We start from the raw sequence: 22,819 nt of genomic DNA on the forward strand, positions 1-22,819 counted from the left end.
TTAAGGGGAAATTCTAAAGCTCACAGACAAGAAGTACTATCTCTACACGGCAGATGTGATTAAATAAAGAAAGCTAGTATTGACTTACTCTTTGCTCAAGTATTTCAGCCGTCTTATTTTATAGTTTATATCTTTAAAAATAATCCGAAACTAAAAGTGGTTTTCAGGGGAAGAAAGATCGACTGTAAGTCTGCAATTAAATCCGGCGACTATCGAAATGCAATGCTATATCCTGTTTCCACTTCATGGGCCTTATTTTCTTTATCATATCACTGAGATAAGTAGGTTTAACATGCTTCAAATGAGCGTAAGATTATATCTATTTTCATTAAAAAAGACTCAGATGGACAAGAATCAGCATTGCCTAAATTCCGTTTCACTAAATCAACGTTTGTAGTCGAATGGCAGAAAAAGGTAGCACGATGAAACACCCTAATAACGATGCTAAACCCATTCAAGTATTAGGTGCACTTCTACAATGAGCAGAATCAAACTACGGTTAGCCCAAAATATTTTTAATGATTTGGACAAGTGGCATCATGGCCGCGTTCGGTCACTGCTTTCGGTGAGCAGATCTGTATTATATGAGGATTGACCGATAGATTTTAGCACTTTTAATTCTATCGCTAAGTAGATAGTATGTTATGTAAATAGTAGTATGTTTAGATAAAAAATGAGGTTTCTAACAACGTATTTCTAGTTTAAAGCATTATCTCACCATATACCTTTTGTTTTGAACTGGTTAAGGGTAACAAGTTTTTTCAAGAAAAAATTGTTTTTAAAAATTGTAAACAATGTAGATTGTTAAATATACAGGACCGAGCTGTGAATAAGAATGTAGCTTTTACAAACCGAATCATTTCAAAAGCTGTTTTTGAAATTCTCACGGTTCTAACAAGGCTTCAGCTCTGGCCAGTACTTGGTCCTTGCTCACGGGAATGTGACATTGTAATGTTAATACGGATTGTTTTGCTAGTATTTATCTTCCACTTGTTTCCGTGTTCATTGCAAATGCGTCATTATATGCCTTGTATCTACGAAATACTGCTTGAAAAATTTTCATTTTAGTAAAGTCCTAGAAATCATTGATCTGGTTTCATATAGGGACTGAAACGGGAAATTATTTTGACATAAGGGTACGCATTGACTATTTTGATCTGGCTTGGATTTGTTTCTTACAGCTTTTCTTGTTTAAATCTTTTCGTCATCGTCGTCGTGCATCGTAGTCGAACATCTTAGTTTAAGGAGGCAGAAAGACACTCCGGGTGGAAGCGCAGTATGTATATAAAACGTGATAAAATAAGCCATCCTTTGAACAGCTTCTTTGTAATCGTGACTACTGCACAAATTGTATTGAAGTTATTATATGGAAAGCGTTCTTACAGAAAAAGGAGATCCAATGGTTAAGCCGAGCAGTTATTTTTTTAGGTCTTAAGTTACTAGCAAATTGTGCTACGGTGAGTCGGTAATCAATGCGATAAGTTTATAGAATCTTCATAATGTCAAACAAAATGCCTAGAATGAATAAAAATCTTAACATTAAATTATTATTGTTATTAGTATTATTATATAGTTATTATTGTAATACGCTATATATATATATATATATATATATACATTAAAGATTTCGTTTCGTATTTTATTGTTAGCAGCAGTACTTATCGGTTCATATTACAGCTTAAAAATCTCGCAATACTGGATAAGTTTATCAACTACACTTCTCCGGTCAGAGATTCCTAATAAGAAGCAATAAGTAACAGGAACTGCCATAAGAAGGTTATATTATTTTCTTCCCCGTTTGTTCTTCTTCTTATTGGTTATAGTGGTTGACTGGGAACCACTGTTTCCGGGAGTCTGTGTTTGCGATTTCTCTAAACGCTCGAGGAAACGCTGCTGTTGGAGGACTTGAGGAGCAACCTGTGCCTGTAGTGCTCGCTGATGCTGTTTGAACATCTCAGGATCCTGCCGGTACTCGATGGCAGCGATCGATTCGCACAGCATACGAAATAATGCACGTTCTAAATATAAAAAAAAAAAAAGATGTGTAAAAAAAACAAGGCAAGCATGCTGCTAGACAGTCTAATTCTTCGTGTAGCGTCATGTTGTCCCGCTTTCTTTATGATGATGATAATATTTACTTTGGTTAGATAAATAAAACGTTTTTCGCAATAGGCTCCAACCGTACCATTTCCGTTCTAAAGAAAAAAATAAAAGCCGTATAGAATATTGATTAATAATCTTGATATCTAATTTAAGCAAGCGATATTGAAATGCGGCGCCTAAAATCTACGTAAAAACGTTCGACATGATTTTATCATACTTGTAGGATACTGCGGGTTAATGGGCTTCCCATCATCGTTTTTGAAGTGAACCCGGACACGTGATCTCATAAGAGCATTTTCCTTGTCGACCTCACGCGGGTGCACTTTGTAACCCTCAACAAACAGGTCGAAACCCTTTTCTTGTAAGGCCATGACAATCTCTCGTGCTATAGGGTCCACAACTGCCTGCAACGTATTTACTATGGATCAATCTTTTTGTAACCTCAAAATGGATTGTTTGCTTAAGGTTTTCTTTGTTTACCTACGAATTTTTTCATATGGGTCTTAAACAGCGTATTGGATAATCAAATACATTACATTCCTTTATGATACATAACTAACATAACATACAAAACATACATAACAGCTACCATTAGCGACGTCCATTCATACACCCTCTATTGATACTCCTAAAAGTATCATACACTTTTAAACCGTAAAATCTAAAAAAAGTTTTACGAACGGACGTCGCTAATGGTAATTGCTGTTTTTAAAACACTTACAATTTCCTTAGGGACCCGACGACCTTCAGCGACAGTTTTGTTTTTATTCAGATATATAGGGTATACATGCACCCATCTGAAAGAATTCAAAAATTATTGATGCTGTTGATGTTAACCTATATACCGCTCAGTTTGACCCGTTGTAGAAGACTGCGTCTAAATGCGTACATATGGAGCCACCCGAAAGAAAGAAATTCAAAATACACGTTGGTAGCACTTTTTGTTAATTTATCTTTGTGTCTGGAGAACGCAGTGATCATTTCTTGGCATCACTGTCGATCAAAAACCTTCGGAGTTTCGTCCGATATTGAACTTCTTTTATTATTTTTTATCTCCTCGTCGAGCAATACTTTTTACAATATTGAATCAGCATTTTTATATTCAGATCTACGTCTTTTTCTATTCGTTCATTTTCTTTAGTAGTACTATTACCTACAGTGTACTGTATAAAATGAAAATGCATGTAGCCGTTCCTTTATAAACTGTTAACCATTATATTAACAAAACCGATTGGTTGATTTTCACTGTATTCCACATATTATCCTGATGTGGAAGCGAAACTTAGACTTACCTTTCATGGTCACTGTGTTTTTTCGTAGGCATGAAGGGGCCTAAGCGAATCACATTTGGGTGGTTTCCCTGGGGACTCGTGCTGGCAACTTGAGGATCAGCCATATGGATCACAATCAGTATACTAACGTATGGTTCTCGTATGTATCAAGTTTGTTTTAATGTTTGTTGCCTATCAGATTTATAACCTGTTCGATGCTCCAGATGTAATTGATTTTTGATGCTCCCTATTTCAGACGTGCCAATCATTCATACATATGTACAACATAGAACGTAGAGCCAGGCCACGGTAATGTTATTGATACAGTGACATGTATTGAAAGCAACACGACAATGGTACCTAGATCTGCTCGCGTTCCAATGTTTATATCATAAATAAAAACATCCTAACTGGTCCCTCCGAAACAGAGAGCAGACGGAAAGGGGAAAGGACAGCTCTACACAAACAGCCCATATAAAACGTCTGCATGCGTTGCACCGCACTTCATCGATAAAATTGTCTTGTTAAGGTTATTGCATACTCTACACTCGTATGTGCGTCGAAGATTTCTTTATTTTCACAATGTTGCTTACAGTGTTTACAATTTCAAATGATGTTTACAAACAAGCTTGCCTCAGGAATTTTTAAGTATTTTGACATACAAAACAGGAACACGGCTCTAACCGCAAGTGTAGTAAAAACAGAAATTCCACGAAAAAGATAGAGAGATTACGCTCTAATTTGAATAAGGTTTGCGATACCAGTAAGAAAGTAAATCTAAGTGGATAAATATTGGGCATTTATTTTCTTTTAGCCTAAACAAAGTATTATGTCGCCGTCACTTACGTATATTCCGCTTTTTCGTTTATGGGCTATTTGTGTTTAGTTATGTTCAATTCAAGTGCTATTACATCATAAAACGCAATTATTCATAAGGTTCTAGCGTGATTACATGACTCATTGAAGCCGTTGTTGCTTATCATTACAGATTGACGTGACGGTTTGGCTACTTTATCGAAGTGACTTTTGTACTGCGATCAACATTAAAAACAAACAAACCTAAGGCTACTGTAAGTATTACGATCTGTAGTTGAAAGCGAACATTTTGATATATTATTAAAGAAACAAATTAACCTACACGAGGAGATGTTTTTGTGTATTGGACTGTTTTTGAACGCGAAAATGCATCGATGTAGAAAACCTCTATAGGACGAATTTTATCATTGATGACGTCATATCAGGAGTGAACCTTTTGATTATTGAATTGAGATTATTGAAATATTTTAAAACTCATCAATGTGCCAGGACTTCCGTTAACTGATAGAAAGGGTACTCTCCAATTATTTCGCCTCTTACATGCAGCCGAGTTCGTTATGCCAGCCAAACCTCCGGCATGTTTACACCTTAAGAACAATAAGACGCTTGCAGCAGATACTATTGCCATTGTCATTTATCAAAGTTATTGATTTTTTTTTTGAACTTATCTTTGTCTGTAAAAAAATTTGCTCGACCGCTGTGCTGTCTTCAGTTTACGCTTGCGTTTCTAAAACGTTTTACGAGTCGTTATTGGAAGTATTAATCGGTGCAACACCTGAACGTACCTATATATTCGTCAGTTTAAAGTAGCATGTGTTTCTTTGGTATTGTAAGAAAATATGGATTAAAAAGGAAGCCGTAAAAGTATGCTTTAATTGATTATCTATTGTAGAGAGGCCTTCCTGTTTAGAGGTGGTGTGTGTCCATAAAACACATCTTAGGCACATATTCGTTGAAATTATTAGTTACGCAAAAAGGTATAAGGTTCGAAAAAGGAATATAATGCTTAAAGAGACGAGATATATTCGAGGAATGGTAGGAGTTAGACAGTAGCAGAGAAACATATCGGTGGATACCACCGATATGTTTATATGTAATTTTTATGTTGAATTAATCGCCCCCCTTGTTTATGAATTTTTCTAGTACGAAACCTTAATAAGATCTGCTTATATTGCGTGCTATTCATATTATCCGTTGTATTCATTGACCATATTAGAAAATAGATTAATTACCTAGCGGATAGAGAACAAAAGCAGCATGGGGCTTTACGTTCAAGTATGATAATAACCGTGGCTTGTAATGTTGCAGACATTAATATTATTTGTGTGTACGTACCAGCCCTATAGCACACGATGGACAGCCGGGAAGGTTCACAAGCATCGGTGGTTAGTATTCCATTACTATACATATATGATATTTACCCTATACCGACTAGATGCGGCAGCATTTAAATATGTAGACTTATGTACACTTGCCTCGACGAGAAGAAAGTTTAATCAAGGGTCAAAGAACAGCTTTTCCCCAAGAGGATACCTTTGACATTAACCAAAGTTGGCTTACTTTCTTTAGCTCTAAAAAAAGAGCGTAGGGCTCGATTTTTGATTAATAAAGTATTTTCGTTGTCTGACGACTGTAGAGTGTAACGTTTTCCCTGTGATAACCATTTTAGATGAATAGCAAGATTTTCATACTATTCATTCAATCAAGCGATTTATGTTAGCAAGATTTTGAAAATGAATCCCATGGCAAACAGTCGATGTCCTAATTGTGATGAAAGCACGAAATATATGTGGTGCGAGGAATGGGACATTTAGTGTTCGGTGACAGGATTATTTAGAACGACTATTAAATAATCGGAGCAACTGGTAGTGTGCAACGAATACGTTTATTATCAGTAATCTATGAATGGGGCAAAAATGGGTTAGTGTGCTGCTACACACATTAGAGTAGTGATTGCCGCTCAGCCCCTATCTTATACTTTACACTCCAAACAACTGCCGTAATTTTAATGTCAGTCATTATGTCAAGTCTAAAACGCACTATATAACTTTAAAGACGAAACCAGGACGAGGCCGCGGCTTGATGTTGCGTAGCAGGTCGAAGAAAACAAATTCAGACTCTGGCATTGGTAAGTTCTAGTGTCTTCCGTGGTTTTCTCATAGTTCATAGAGAAGGCTCTGGACAAGGCTCAGTTAAATACAACTGTGCCTATAGTTTGCCATTGTGCCTTCAATACTGATAATATACTTTAGGATTAGCCATAAATATTATCGTTTAAAATAAACGCTTTGGTATTTATAGGTGGCTCTATTTGCGTTATTTAGCTATTTAAAAAGAGGTAAATAATTGGTATATCAGTAGGAAGTATGTTGTTTTGTTAGATGGGTTCATGACGTGGTCCGATGTTTTTAATTAGGTATGAGATTTGATCAAATAATACACGACGTCGTTTGATAGCCCGAATAAAAATAACATATGCTTCGACTCATCTGACCTACAATACGATATACGCAGTCGCAATGGTGACACAGTCGCGGAATCGTTCGCACTAAATGAGAACGAAGGAAATCTGAACATTACTCACATTAATCGCGCCACGGAAGTCGTGTATGTAAAGTATAACTATTTACTTATGTATGACAAATTGTAGAATCGCGGATCTTTTGCTGGCCCGACCATATGTACCAAGCGATGCTAAAATAAGCACCATCAACAACGTATCCCTACTCATCATCGTTTTGATTTTCTTCGTTACTTCTTTTAGGTCAGTCGATTGATACGAACTCAAGCAAGTTAATCAAATCATGTGCGCAAAGCGTATCATCAGTGCGCAGTCCGGCTAATGGAACATGTAGCCTAGATGGTATGTAGTACGCTTTTATACACCTACTGTAGGTAAGTAAACTTCTGGGTAAAAAAGGGTTGTTAAATTCGTAATCTGTAACGCCTATTACCTGTGTTATTAAAAATCTTCAGTTCCAATAATAGGTACACAATCGTGAAATTATATTTTTACAGTGTATTCGACTTTGAACATGCTATTCACAGGGGCAACCGACACGAGTAATGATTTTATTACAAACATATTTCGATCCGAGTCATGTACACCGCGGGACATCGAAGGCACATTTAGCAGTGACATCCAACAATTAAAAGAAGCACTTCCTGCCGTACCAACGGAACAACAGAACAATATGTACGTTCCAAAGTTTTATAAGGATGGGGCAAGATTCTATCAGAAAAGAAGGTGTGCCTTTATTCTACGTATGTGAAACGTAACATATTATATGAGCCTGCCGAAGATAACACATACGATTTCACATTTTCTTGTGTATAATTGCCAATTGCAGAAGCGCGTTCTCCAACACCAACTGTCTCCAGTTCAAAGAGAATACGGAAGTGACGAAGTTATGCTATCACGTAGAGTTCACTTCGCACGAGGACGACGAGCTGTTTCCCATACAAAAAAAACAATTTTTCCTCCAGGAGTTTGTCAAGGATGCGCTTGAACTTCCGGCATACTATTTCGAACTACCGGACAAACTGTACACAGTCGGCCCACTACCACAGGACCATTTTGTATGTATCATTAACTAATTACTACGTTTACATTTCTCATTTTACTGATTTTCACTAGTGAACGATTATTTTTCCCATTTACCGCTTTCGTTTTATTGCTGCTTGACTTATCGAGCCTATGAGCAGCTCAACCTCAAAAATCTACCCTGTCTATTCAGTACGTCACATGGTCAAGGTTTTAGTTAGATATTGATTTGTAAAGGCGAGCATAAGTTCATAAACACTTTTTTTTTATCAAGCGCCTTCCTTGAAGCTCGTTTTGTGATTTTTGAATTACCACAATAATCTAATTTTCTGATCAATTACATTTAAGCACATACACATTTCTTTATCACTACTATATTATTCAAACATGAAGAGTGGTGTTTTAGACAAAATGCAATAACACCAAGTGCATCATTGTTTGACATAGGAAAGTATTTTATCAACTACAGCATTTAAGGAAATGCAGCGGCAAAAGTAAATGACGTAACATTAAAATCTATGGTTTGTTTGCCTAAATACTTTATGACATGATAGTGGTATACAGTGTCTTGTTCGCCAGAGTACTTTTCATAAAATCAGATTTAATCAGTGGCGCCTGCGGCGCTGTATTACTAATCAAAAAACTAACGGAATAATTGGTGTTATAGAAATTACAGGGTACAATCGATTCGCATCAGGTTACGGTGAGCTTTGAACTAAGCTCAAACCCCATTAACCAAAAAGAGTTTTTTGACGTACTTCTGCAGAAGGTTGGTAGTTATTTTATATTTGGAAATAATCTTAAAGGTCTAAATTTGGATTAACTCACAGTAGGCTTTAACGACCTTTTCTTTTATACTAGCCAGCTTCTCGGCATTTACGATAAATAAATGTGAATATTTTGTTCGTTATTCCAGTGGATTATTCTGTTGTACTCTAAATATGTAAATTATCGTTGCTTTTCTTGGCCTCGTTTGAGCAGATCGCATTGATGATTACTTCACCAAAAGCCTTTGTGCCTCTGCAGTTAACGCCAGAGTATCGACGTTTTGAACGGTACCCTGGCAAGGTTATCGATGTGGTCAAGGTCGACGAAAATGACTTAAACGACCACAGAATCTTAGTCCGCTGTTCGTCGAATCCAGTAAATACTGGCACTGTACGCGATATTATGTACGAATCTCCTTCGGTTTCAGTTTTACAAATCTTGAGAAGAGACCGGTAGACTTCAACATGCATACCATCATAATTGACAGTCAACTGTTGTAGCGAACTTGCGAAACTAGCTAAAAAATATATCTCACATGTTCAATAAAATACAGATATAGAAGTAACAATGTGATTACCTTGTGTGTTCGAACCGTTTTTTTGGTTATAGCTCGGAGTGTCTAATTTATGCGATTAGTGAGGGAGTAGATGAAAAATACTATCATCGATTAGTCTTGGACTCTCTCAAAAATCTCGTGGTACTTGCCGATATAGAGAAGACAACTCTAATAATAAGCGACGTTTTGTGGGATCAAAACATGAGGAAAAGTCACCATAGACAGAGCTTCTTCGAACGCCGTGGAGTGAGGGTACAACCGAGACCTATTTTGGTAAGTTTTTGGAGCTCCTCTTATCTATTTTCCCTAATCTATAAGGGTGGATTTTACGCTCAAATATTGATTTGATTTCAATACTCACAGTACTATTAATGTACCTCCTGTTACAATTTTTGTTGTTTTGTGCTCTGCGTTCTCATACGAATTCAGGTTTGTAGATACCTCCATAAGGAAACTACCACACATATGGAAGCTGAGAACCTGCGCATTCAAGGGTCTCGGAGAACGAAGAGTTCGCACCTTTTAGGGCGAGATCACGCAGAAGGCATGTAATTAAAAATTATTGATTTCTTGAATTTTTTTTTCCTGAATGATTTACGAATGAATTATACGAAAAATGTGCGAAGGCTTTGTTTGGGACAAAAGAGGTATTAATTGTCTGTCAATCTAGTGGTTTAATGTGAAACATATGGCCGGCTATCATCATTAGCGTCATATAAGAGAAAAGCGAGAAATACGTAGACTTTCAGTAAAAAATAAAAACGTTATCGATTTGCTGTTAAAATGTGAACAACGGCCTTGTATCACAAATTATCCGGTTTAACAGTTTCGTTAGTATGCGTATTATTAATGTGAAGAACGGTGAGAACGGTGAAACTGATTGCCGTTCCGTGTCTTCTACTTTCCGACGTCCCAAGTCAATGCACCATTTTCATAGAAACTGCTAAAGGACAAATGCCACACCTATTTAACATCATATAATAAATTAATAAATAAAGGGCCATAAATTAGACGCCGTTTATCCGGCTTGTGGCGCGCCTTGAATAGGTGGTGCTGATTGCGTTTCAAATTTTCTTGGGGAGCCCGTTAGTGGCCAACAGAGGCAACTAGCTCTCTTGCGTTACTTGGAGAGTGCAACAAAGAAGCGAATCGTTAATGAGTTGGCAGCTTGGGGCCTGCAGCTCCTTGACACCGCCGTGGTGTCAAACGGAGTTCTCCTTCAAAGCGACCAAATGTTGCATCTGGCTAAGAACTGTTACGCTCCGGTTCAATCACGAGGTTGGCTAGCTCGTCTGGCGGATTTCGAAGTGACGACTCCAGTAAGTATCAAGCACTGCGCGTAGTGGTTGTGTTTTCTCAACAATTAGAATGTGTCTTATGGCAAAAGACTGTTACAAGAGAATGGTAGATGGTTTGATGAGCACCGTTCTTAAGTGTATCAATTGAAATAACAACTCAACACTATTGTTAGTAACGTAGCTTCATATCTATTCAATCGATTAGCAAAATCAGCGCTGGCAGTCAAAGACAACAAATATTGGATATGGAACATTAATACTCTAACAATTTCCGGATTTTGCAGGTTCGAATTTCGAGCTGGGTTGTAGTTGCGCAACGTGGTGATGAAAATATCGTCATAGCAATGATTGAAAATCTTATTAATGACGCGCCAAAGCTAGGGATCCAAATAGATTCGCCGAGAATGGCTAAGTACATTCTATCCGACGAACGAAAGGCGTATGTGCAAGCACTCAAGGCGCTTCAAGGGAAACATGTCAGTAATACAAGAATCAACAGAAAATTCTCGTTTATAATATGTGTCACTGCATCTAGCTACCGAAGTGACGTCATAATACCATTAGCAACCATGAAATAATACGCTATGTTTATTGGTCTTCATCTAGAATCTGCCATATGTCCTGGACAAGCCATGAAACAAACAGGTATGCGGATGTTTTCTATGATTAGTGCCATTAGTATCCAGGACCGATTCACCACTAAATGTTAAGTACCTTGTTTACTAGCACACGCTGATTGAAGTATCGGTATGTTGCCATTTGTTATGTTTCCATCAAAATTGCAGAAAGATCTACAACTCGCCATTGTCATAATGCGCGCATCACGCGACGACATCTATTGTGATGTGAAAAAATGGGCGCTAATGTCGCAAAACAGAAATATTGCCACACAGGTTCTGATTCGCGACACTGCCCGAGCTGTTGCTAGTCGACCGCAAGTTTGCTTGAGTATTATCACGCAAATTAATTGCAAAATGGGCGGCGATTTGTGGACGTTAGACGGAACCCTCACCGGCATTATGGTCATTGGTAAACATTTTGAACAGATAAACCGTCTACAACTCAGCGTGTATCGAACTAGCGACTTGATAGAAATTTACCAATCGGTTGATAAGAGAATAATAATAATTAATACTGGACCGAAAGATTGTAAATATATACCTATAACAACGAACGATTTTTATCTCATTAAGGTGCGCTCGGTCAAACTTAGTTATCCGTGAATGTTATGGCGCCTCGTCTGCCCGTTGACACACACACGGCTCAGATTATACAAAAAAACTGTTTTTCGTTTTTCCAGGAATGTCCGCGTACACAGGCACTTCAGGCTTCCTATGGTTAGGAGTGGTTGCATCAAGAGACAGACTGTTTTCCAGATGGTATTCCACTGCTATTAAGGATATGCAGGACCTCAAAATAGTCGCGACGAAAGCTCTTGCTAAATACAGAGAAGTACGTTATATTAGAAGATTTAGATAATGAACCTATGAGTATTATGTAGCACTCAGCAGAAATCTGTTTGTAATGTTTACTACAAATTAAGAAGATTTTTATCGGGTTATCGAGTTGACAGGTCGTATTATTCAAATATATCTCAAAAACACTACGCGATTCACGATTGTCTCTAAGTAGATTCGATTTTTCTCAGCGGCTTTAGGTGTTCTCAACATTTGTAGATCACCTCCTTTTATTCAAAGCTTCTAAAAAAGTATAGCTTCGGTTTTCTTAAAAGTACCATCTTGAAAGAAAATTCTTCGAAAGAGTCATCACGCTATGAATATTCTTCCCTATATAAATTCTCCTTCCAGCTTCATACATACTTTCTCTACAATGGTATTCCTTGACTAATCGGATTTTTCTAATAAAAATAGTTTTATAAAATATAATAAAAATTGTTTGTGCCCTTTATTCTCTAACGCTGTCTTATAACTTATATATAATTTTTGATACAGTGGCTTCCCTCTATGCCTCTCACCTCTTCATAGATATACATATAATTTATGTACATAAATAATAAGATATACTAAGCATTATACTTTTTTCGTATGGTAATTTACAATTGTAGGTGAATTTTCAATTCTTACAGTTTATTTGACGTCTTCGTTCCTATTTTGTAAGTTCGTATCTAGTATTCGTGTGGGTTTGTCGCTAATCGAAATAAATGTTTGTAGCGAATACACATATCTGTGTGTATTTGCCTACTGTCTAACGATGATCTTATTTTTATTTTTAGGCAAATAAAGACACTATGCCGGAAACGACGTTTGTGTTTCGAAGACAAATGGCACCTTTATCGCAAAGAGAAAAAGCCGACCTTCAGGGAGCATGCGGCCCAAACACTTCACTTGTTGTAGTTACTCTTCTAGACACCGTTGAGCTGGTTGACATCTTCATGACTGCTGCCAAATCGGACGATTGTGCTACTGCTTTGACAGATTTGCACAAGTTAGTGAAATATTTCGCACTTAATTGAATGGGCAATTGATGCGAAGCGCTGGAGCCCAAAATTAATACAATTCAATACAACGTCAACTATTCACTATTGATTTGATTGGGCTACATCGGACAATTTCTAAAGAACCTTTAATTTTTTTTTATAAATGTAGTGACCAAAGCAAACGAAAGGGGTCAATGCTAATACTGAAGAGTTTGTGCGAAAAAGACTCATACCAAAGTAAAAATCAGTAGAATTCACAATAGGAGACTACGGACGTTATAATCGTGGTTAGGAGGAGCATCCTAAATTCATTTATTGGCGTTGTCGTTTTCCTATTCATATTAAGGACTGTAAGTATTGATATTTTTGCTTCTTATTTTTCAATCGTTTCTACAGGAAACTCATTTATGTGCCTCAGCAAAAGGGCGTGCCTACTGACGTGCTTGTCTTTCTTCTGGAGTGCAATACAGCTCAGCTATCCATAAAAGTCATTTCAAAGGTTATCAAACAGCTCAAACATATGTACTTCAATGTGGCCGGCGAAACTTCACTACCAGCCCCACTACTGGTACGTGTAAAAATGTCTCACTTGTAATTTACGGTTAAGAACCTTCTGTAATGCACAACAATGCAACTGTAATCTATCTGGTAATATATGCTCCAATGTAAATTGAACGGACGCTTCATCATCGTGAATTGTGAACCCCACTGTGAGCTTCAATTGTGGTTCACGGTGCTGCGTCCAGCGAAAAACGCATCGTGGCATCAAAGCATACGTTGTTTATCTAACCCGTATAACTAAAACTCCTAAATTTCAGTACGCCAGCAAATGCGCGGAGTTTGTCGCGGATGTTCTTGAAGATCAGCCCGAGGAGCGAGTCGAGGATCTGTTATATTACTTATAGTTTGGATCAAGTTGTTGATGAATTCATGAAGCTGTAAACATTTATTCTTCGGAATAGGGTTCAGTGGTGTGTGTTCGGCAGCTGCCTCTAATATTTTGGTAGAAAATGTGTCCAGATAATATATATAAAAAATCTGCATATTACTGTGTCATTTGCCTCATGAGATGTTATTTTTCAATCTAAGAGCTCAGGTATTTGCGGGCATCGATGAAGCCAAATATAGGTTTTAACTCGCTATAATTTAAGTACTAGAGCTATGCAGCATGCAACATAGCACAGGGACTAATAGCACGTAAACGGCTAATTATAGATTTTTTTAATATATGACAGGCGAAATACCTGTTTTAAAATTGTTACATTATTACTCTGTTAATTTATGGGTGAACAACAGTGACATAAATAATAGCGGCAAGTACATACCAATAACGTACATGTTATGAACAAAGTACCTATAGCTTATTGTCCTATTGGATATATTCAAATTTTTTAATTAAATTTTTCCGATAAATTGGTTCCTTTAAGATAAAGAAATAATAATTGAGGTGAATTTTTACTATTCGTAATTTTAGAAAATTGTACAGCAGCAGCAGCAGTATGCATTTCAAACCTTAAATAAAGCAACAGCTTACATGTAATATTTGAATAGAACGATCATTCCTGGGTTAGTCTTGTGTAGGGAAATATCTCTTCTGTAATCTTCGTCAATTCGCGCACTTTTAGCGGTCCGAGTAGTAACTTTGGTCGGAGTCTTCTTAAGCTTTTTTATACTATATTTGTGGACCATACAGCTCTCTCTCTCGTTTTTTTCACGCATATAGTTCAGCTTCACTACATAAAATCTAAAGGGCCGATTTCTTATCCCTTTTAGTTCGTTCCTCCGAGCCAGCAGAGCTGAAATTTCTACTCCATTGAATATGGTATGTGGGTATAAGCAAGCCTAAGTTAAGGCCTGAGCTTAGGCTTAGTTTCAAGGAGGTGAAAAGTTTTTGCTCAAAAGATAATGCTTTATGGCCCATAAATTTTTTCTTAATTTCGAAAATGTTTTGCATTGATGTTCAAATCAAAATGCGTGACTTGCGCAAAAGTAACTAATGATACTGGCGTTCTTCCCGCTTCAGACTTCATCGTGGCTTATATACATCAAGTGCATTGACCCGGTGCATATTGTGGTAAAGTCGTGCTGTGGTCACCGACATATCTCACGTCGTATGTAGACCGCAAGAGCATGGGTTCGCGTCAACGTTATGTTGTGTGAATTTGAAAGATCAGTATTTTAGCTTATACGGTGATTTTAGTTTTACTAGTGTTTTTTTCCCATAGTATGAATTCAACAATTTTTAGAACACAAAATATCCGAAGGTTGCTAACACATGAACTTGTAACGCTAGACATCAAAAACATTTCTTTCGTCTTACCTGATTATTCGTTTCGTAATCAAATTTCCCGCCGCTCTGGCTAATATTGTCTGCTTCACCTTAAAAACGAAACAACAACATCGTCGAAGGCCCTTGTAGGTACGTGGAACGACCTGTCAGGAACGAGCTTTCCAGGGAAAATATTCCCGCTCTGATAAACGGAACAATGGCCGGCACTGACTCAACATCGATATCAATAGATTTTGCCACTATAGAGGAGCAATTATCAGCTAGTCAAATCCTCAGCAGAGATCTAGCTGCAATGTTAAATGTTCAAGACACTGATATGGTGCAGAGTACACAAAAGGTGTGTTTTTTTGACATAGTTTGTAGATTTATCTGCGCATTGGTTATATCTGTTGTTTTGATGAGGGGTCATCATACAGCAAAATAGCATACAAAAACATTACTTCTCATATAATAATACAATATTAGTCAAGGTAGGTTATCGAAGTTAAAGTGTGTAATGGGCAAAACGTAAGACAATCTCTCCTACTGTTCATAATGCTATACTTGATTATATCATCTGCGCAACATACTATTGTGCCATTATACAGTTCTAAAATCATCGTTATATAAATTGCAATATGGAAGCGTTCTTCGGTTTGAAAACCGATCGTTAGTGCCGAACTTCTTATGGATATGTAGAGTACTGTTTCTCTTGACACCCTCGAGCAAGTATTGGGAATTGAGGACGATACGCTGTTGATGGTTCCCTAACTTTAGTAGCTAAGTAAATCGGCGTGATAATTTAATCTGGTCTATCCACCTTATAATCTTAAAACGCAAGCAGTATTGGTTAAGCTTTAACGTACTACAGTTTTTCTTGGAGGAGGTTACATAAAATGAATTTACCTAAAATGAGCAATACGCTTTCGTTAGAACGATATATTCAACTGTATTATAGACACGTAGAATCTAAGTATTCAGCAGTATTATTAACTGAGCTAGTTTGATTGCTTTGAGGAGCGATATTTTTATCTAATTAGGTTGCTCTGTCCTTCAGGTAATGTTGGAACGGTTCGAAAAGTCTAACTGCATGTTAGCTACCTGCAATGGTCTCTCCCAGAGCCGTCTTGCTGTAGCAACAAAAGAGGTTTCTCAGGTTGGTAATAGGTTGTATTTGACGACTAATAACCCACACTTTGAACAGTTTTCAACCGTCTATTCGTCGTTTTATTTTAGGCTATTTACCGAAGTCAGACGACGTATAACATACAAAGTTGTGTCGAAGGTTGCAGAAAATCTATACTTCGTACTCTGTTTCTAAATCCCATTCTACTTTAGTGATAAGTTAGCTATGCTATGATGAATGCAGATCTATGAAAGCTTCTCGTATAGAGCTGCGTATGTCGAACAAAATTTCCTGAGTGATTACGTATGATCGTCTAATTAAGAATATGTGCATGTGTACAGACACTATATTATAAACTAATTTGTTCTTCGATCGTTCAATTCTTTTTAGCACGTCACGTTGCTTCAAGATCTCAAAAAGGACTTGGAAAACGTTTTTAGTCGAATACGTTTCTTGAAGTCCGTATTAGCAAATCAATACCCGGAAGCGTTCGCGAATGCTAAACTCAATGAGGTTCATGAACAGGACGAACAGGATCAGCAACCTATTTAACTGAATCTACCTAATTTTTGTTAGACTCAGGAGTTTTTAGTACTTCAATTTTACAGTGCTGTGTGAATCTATGTACAATCTCCGTGACTACCCCGCTATTTATTGCACATCTGAGGTCGTACTTCAGTGAGACATTTGAAGCTACCAACGACGCGTATATTTCCCATACATTTCATATTGTAGCACTACAAAGGTGCATGCTACTGCTGATGCAACAAATAAATAGTGAATGCATTGTACTGCGTATCATTCGGATGCTTTCTTTGCCATTCGAAAACTGATCGATTAGATAAAAATGTTTTGCTAAATTTTCGATATTCGAAACGAATTCTCGATTTGAATTCAGTTATCAAATTAGCCCTGTTAAATTATTTGGGAAAGATTCCCAACCTAACCACTTCGAAGTTTGGTCAAAATATGCAGTTTACAGGCGTGTAGTTTCTCTTTACTTTTAAATATTTCGATACAAAAAAGGCTTAAATTCGCATTTTAAAGGGTTTAAGGCCTTATAAGCGAGACCTTCTAACCAAAATTCAGAGTGAAAGTTTCGGCGAAATAATTTAGCAAATTGTTAGAGGCACTAAGGAAAATTCAAAAAAAGCATGTAGAAACATGTCATTATCGTTAGGTAGATATGACTAGATTATAAATGACTGCTTCGCCACTTGTTTCACCCATAAGATTAAGAAGAAAAAAAGAACATGTAAAAGGCATTTGGTATAAAAACTACACTTTCAATTGGAAAAGTTCCGGGTCAATTTCAATGCATACTATTGTCGTAGCGAGTGCTAGGTCACAATTTAGAAGACGTTGTCAAAAAGCACAGCTTAAGTTAACTCGAAGTTTTGCTTTAGGAAGATAAATTGGAGTTAATTTATTCGTTATGCAATAAATTATCTTTTCTACATTATAACTAGATTAAAATTAGGCCTTAATGTACAATAGCACTATGTACTTTATCTTTGACGTTTGCCATGACCTAATGTATGCCTTTTTTAAACACCTTTTAATAGGTAAGGCTTATCGTGAGGCTCATCATTTATTAGCCTGCCACCAACATGGTTTTGATTTCTTAAATATTTACATGCTTTAAGTAGCAGAACGAGTTGATTTCAATATGATTTATTAGTTTCTTTGCTTCATTTGCGATCTGAGCCCGGTGCACTCGAACCAAGTAGCTTCTCAATTGTTGAGTACTATCTTTTTTGTTACCATGTCTAACCTCAGTACATATTTGTTTCCTTCAGGAATCCGACAGCTATATACGTAAGTTACCGATAGCGTTTCTACTTATGCAAGCAATCCAAATCACATGGGCTTTAAAAGAGGTTCATGGAATACACTGGACGGAGCTAGTCGTCTAATAACGTGATACTTCATATCGGCTATAACTTGAGCACTTCGACTTAAATGATCCATATTATTTGTCGAGTGGAGCATCAACTTTGAAGTCCACATCGTTTATCGGGGCAAATGCAGTGCAACTCTCATAATTATTGCTCCTATCGGTATGCCGCATTTTGCGACAGCTTTAAGCTCTCTAAAAGTGGTAACTTGCTTGTTTGATTCTGTCTAGTTTTGTTTTACGGAAATGAATTTTATTGACGCATTTACGTTGTCTTTTAGCGGCATGTTTCAGCAATAACTGTAACGGTAGTTTGTGGTAACTGGGTATGTTCAGTATATGCTCAATTTACTGCGAACTACATTTATAGTTATTGTTAAAGTTATCTATATCAATAAAATTCGTTTCTCCATAGACAAGAGACATAGTTCTCCAGTGGGGGTTTACGTGAGAGAGAAAGAGAGAATCGTGCATGCTTTTGTTGACTTGTCTATAGATCACTACGGTGCAAATCTCTCAATGAGTGTGTCATTCTCCAGTCCCTTCGCATTGGTTTGTATCATACCTCATTGATAACCCATGATGACATATTAGAATCAGATCCTTTTACTATTAGGTAGCTTTACTTGATACTTGCCTGTTAGTAATATGGCAGTTTCGCTGCTTTAACCACGCATAGCGGAAATTTTGACAAAGATTAAGAAAAGCGCATTGAAACTACGGGTAGAAAAAAAACACGTGACTTTTAGCATTCACTTTAGCTGGCGGGCTTTATAATGGCAGATTGAATTAGTGCAGGGGCGTTTTGATGCAGATAGGTGCACTATATTCATTGCTTCTTGTATATTCGATTTTATCTAATGCAAAACACTACCACATTGTAATCAACTTGCGCATGTGTCTGACAAAGATATAAATAAATAGTTGATATTCATAGATCTGTGGTCAAGTAGTACAGTTGACAAAATTTTAGAGATGTAAGATAGAGGGCGACGATAAGTGTAACCTTTAACCTTCTCTACTTTGTAAATACGAGTAAACCACGAGTAATTTTGCCTTTTTTGATGTAGTAAAAAGCGCAGCGTTCCGCCATTTATTTATTGTTATTATTTGCCGTGGCTCGCTACGACCTTCTACCGTCGGACAATTAATTTATTGCTTTTCACCAGAAACCTTCAGGGTTAGTGTTGAAGAATTCGTCCAGCTAAGTTGTCAGACCTCGTTCACTGACAAATGTACGTATACTAGTTTAATTGATCAGTGGTCGGAAAAGGTAATAATTTGTCGGAGCGAACTCTAATTAATGTAATAGATGTAAACAAACCTTCCATTCAAGCTCCTGTAGGGCTACTTTGATAACCCTTATCATATGCAACCTGACGTTATAGTGGGAAAAGATGACTTTGCCTCGTCTGTCGAATCTATTCCTATTGGATAGCCTGTTTCACTCGATGCAGTTGAGCCGTATATAGATCCATATTAATTATCACTCTCAAGTGTTCTACAGTTCAGAAGACCTTTTCAATCCCTTTAATCGCAAATCATTGCCTTTTTGGGATAGATATCTGACTTGACTGGGGGCTTGGCTATATTTCCTGAAGTTGGTTTCTCTTTTGACTGCTTTTCTTCAACATGAAAACTTCACCTGTCGTCACCAGTCGCTCTGTGTAGAAACCTTTGTTGTAGCTTCATGTTGCTTGCTGCCGAATGAACTGTTAAAGGGCAACGAAAAGCCCTGTTTTTTGTGATGCTTACTCAATTCGTAGCGCACTCAAGCTCCAATTTTTTTGAGTGAATACCATAGGTCCAAGATGTCACTAGTCATATGACTGCAATTTACTTGCTCGACCAAATTACAGATTATTTGGTGGTTATCTTCGATCAAAAGTTCTCTCCGTGCGTTCCGATTGATCTCGAACACCGACCGGGGCGGAGTACATCCTCCAGTTCCAAGGTACGATCCTCGATCTCTGCAAACCACTTTTGAGCAGTCTTACCAGAAGTAATTCTCAAGCTATACACGACACCAGTACCCCATACTGCTTCGACAGCTAATTGACCTTGGCAATGGTAAAATAATATGCGTATTGGAAATCTACTTTTTCCGGTTGAAACTTTGATATTCGGAGCTTGAACTCGACATGAAACTTCACTTCACAGTTTAGGCTGACAGAGAAAACGTGTATAGAACCATTGAAAAACGAACCCGCGTCACTTGTGCTACAACCGGATTGCACGGGGTTTCGAAACTGTTTGTACGTTGTACAACTTGAATGATATCTCCGTCTATTCAAGATACATTCACATCTTATTAATAAGACTTACGCGCGACACTCAATATACGCGATAGCTTCTGCCGAAAAAGACTGTTCACTTATACTCTTGTTACTTTGAGGCGTCATACTAACACTTTTCCAAATATTGACCATATATACAAATTTAAAAATTGTGTTGTTAGGAAAAGCTTCAATCCAGCTGCAAGTGAAGGTTGAAGCAATTATATAAGGGTAACAAAATATATTCAAGCTGAATGTTCTTATATATAATATTACGAAAACAAACTGGCTGAGCAAAGTAAACATTTGGTGTACACTGAGGTTAGTTGATTTATTGCATGGTCCACACTGATTAGGTTAGGAAAACTATCTTCTGGTCAAATATCTTTCAGCGCGTATTATTAAGCCAAATGGATATCAATTATGCTTCATTAAAGCGTCGCGTATTGATACCTGTACTGCTACCGTAAGGCTGCGCAACGTCAAAAGCTCTAAATTCGTATTGAACCTAATATAAAAAAAAATTAATAAACAAATGAAGAAAATATTTCTAATGGGTCAATGTCATTTTTTTATTATCCTGTGTTTCGGCTACTAATACAATCTACGGACTTCACGATGAAACGAACGTTGAATAAAACGCTGTTAAAACTCCTGGACCGTGCTTAGAATTCCTCGTACAAAAATTTCAAGTTCTATTATGCCACAGCGAGACAACAATGAAAAACCTCTGTATATAGGACAATCAGTACTGCATCTAGTTTAATTATAGGAAGAAAAGACGTAATTTTCAGAAGCAAATCTCAGATATGATTGCTGTGTATGTGTATGCCATTTAAGACAAATGACAAACTTTATGCAAATTAATTGCAAAAATCAAGAATCATACTTCACATTCGACAAAAACAGATATCGAAATTCACAAATAAACAATATTTACTGAATATGCGAAGGCATGAAGCTATGTCTGCTCAAACAACTCAGAAAGTTGCAAGCATCTAAAACGTTGTGTTCTATTATACATTTGAAGACTTTAGTTTTCAATTTTCTAATTTTTAAAGAGTAATTGCCGACCTTACAACGAATCGCTATTGAAATTAAGAACTGAATAAAAAAGCTCTATTTATTACAAAGTAAGTTACACGTCACAATTGGACGATCATGCTTGCGGTTTAATAAATCATTCGCCAAATAAGAACCAATGTAATGTATTAACCATAACAACCTTAAACGGTCAAGCAAACGTCGTTAGCGTACACCTCGTACCACAAGTTACGTATTTCTTGTCTCGTAACGATAGTAAGACGTGGGAGTAAAGGTAAAAGTGCAAAGCTAGCTAGTGATCGTCAAAAGAGATCGTTGTGCAGTAAACTACGAATTACGCTTTTGGTTACATTGATATAGTAATGTAACATAAAAAAGCGGTAAGTTGGTGCACACATGTCATACTTAACAATGCATACGAAGGTCGATTATGTAGTAATGAAGCTCGTGAATGGCATAGAAGCTCGCATGAATTATGTGGCAACTAACAAACTCGTGCTCTTTTCTTGAACATGGTGAAGATTAGGCATATGTACGACTTTCATAATAGTTAGCAAGAACAATTATTTCCTAAATTAATATGCAAGGCAGACTCCGTTTTCCGTTTTCTTATGCAATATCTCTATGGAGTTCTTTAACGTACCTTCAAATAATTTTCTGAAATAAACTTGTAGGTGGACCGTTTGTGAACGCTAATACTGAAGTGGATAGACTGAATTTTTTTGCATGCTTTTATAAGTAACTGCAGCGAACTGCATACGATGAAATATAGACGGGATGCCAAATTTTCGAGCGATGAAAAAAAACGCTGCAACGCTTGTTGATGGTCCCGCTTCATCCATGGAAATTAGGGACAGAAAAACAAACTCGAAGGCGAAAAGTCACTGAAACTTTTAAGGAACGGAACTGGAATATCCATTAGTTCTATTATTGACGATGATGACGACTTAATGGACGGATGTGTTTAATTTGTACATCCGTGATTCAATGTAGGTTGTGAACAAACGTTCGATTTCCAAAGTTCAGCGGTAGCTTCTGTATACCCTGCGTAGGCCAAACATAAACAAGGTTATGCGCCTCAAACGATTTTAATTCCAGCTTTACATGGCTCGTTATTCTATTGAGATTTCGATTTCCTTTGCTGCTCGTGTGTCACGTTTTATTGAGGCCTTCCGCCGCTGCGCATTTTTGAAACATCTCGATGTTTGTGTGTACGAAGCTCTATCCAATCGGTCGTAACTCTCCCTTAATTAGTTGGGTTGTGTAGTAGTTTAAATTATACACGCTTAAGCAATAAACATGTTCACAATCGTAATAATAAGAGTAGTAAAATAATTATGGTCAGTACATTAATATTATATTAATGTCAAGATACTCGTAATAGCATGAACGTAGGCGTACCGTCAAATGGCGG

General features: G+C 37.1%; 3 protein-coding genes across 3 annotated transcripts; 2 read left to right on the forward strand and 1 right to left on the reverse strand.

Annotated features, from left to right (window-relative positions):
* Positions 1-1,614: 1,614 nt before the first annotated feature.
* On the reverse strand, positions 1,615-3,735 carry Srp19 (signal recognition particle 19). The gene is made up of 4 exons (XM_022851196.2): positions 3,396-3,735; positions 2,825-2,900; positions 2,321-2,507; positions 1,615-2,018 (listed from the first exon to the last, which is right to left on the reverse strand). Exons 1-4 carry the CDS (start codon positions 3,497-3,499, stop codon positions 1,783-1,785), a joined length of 603 nt encoding a protein of 200 aa, XP_022706931.1. The 5' UTR covers positions 3,500-3,735; the 3' UTR covers positions 1,615-1,782.
* Positions 3,736-3,841: 106 nt separating this feature from the next.
* LOC111270792 (piwi-like protein 1) lies at positions 3,842-14,335 on the forward strand. Its single transcript, XM_022851194.2, has 18 exons — positions 3,842-3,928; positions 4,363-4,444; positions 5,499-5,575; positions 6,246-6,318; positions 6,955-7,053; positions 7,239-7,386; positions 7,541-7,769; positions 8,402-8,503; positions 8,716-8,906; positions 9,112-9,331; positions 9,488-9,602; positions 10,106-10,377; positions 10,641-10,832; positions 11,142-11,385; positions 11,657-11,808; positions 12,590-12,801; positions 13,190-13,361; positions 13,612-14,335. Exons 3-18 carry the CDS (start codon positions 5,543-5,545, stop codon positions 13,696-13,698), a joined length of 2,541 nt encoding a protein of 846 aa, XP_022706929.1. The 5' UTR covers positions 3,842-3,928; positions 4,363-4,444; positions 5,499-5,542; the 3' UTR covers positions 13,699-14,335.
* Positions 14,336-14,569: 234 nt separating this feature from the next.
* LOC111270795 (kxDL motif-containing protein 1) lies at positions 14,570-16,986 on the forward strand. Its single transcript, XM_086972640.1, has 5 exons — positions 14,570-14,615; positions 14,817-14,904; positions 15,203-15,420; positions 16,120-16,218; positions 16,579-16,986. The coding sequence occupies exons 1-5, from the start codon at positions 14,613-14,615 to the stop codon at positions 16,738-16,740; spliced, it is 570 nt and encodes a 189-aa protein (XP_086828766.1). The 5' UTR covers positions 14,570-14,612; the 3' UTR covers positions 16,741-16,986.
* Positions 16,987-22,819: the final 5,833 nt, after the last annotated feature.

This window comes from Varroa jacobsoni, unplaced genomic scaffold, assembly GCF_002532875.2.
Source record: "Varroa jacobsoni isolate VJ856 unplaced genomic scaffold, vjacob_1.0 contig00123, whole genome shotgun sequence".
Taxonomy (NCBI): Eukaryota; Metazoa; Arthropoda; class Arachnida; order Mesostigmata; family Varroidae; genus Varroa; species Varroa jacobsoni.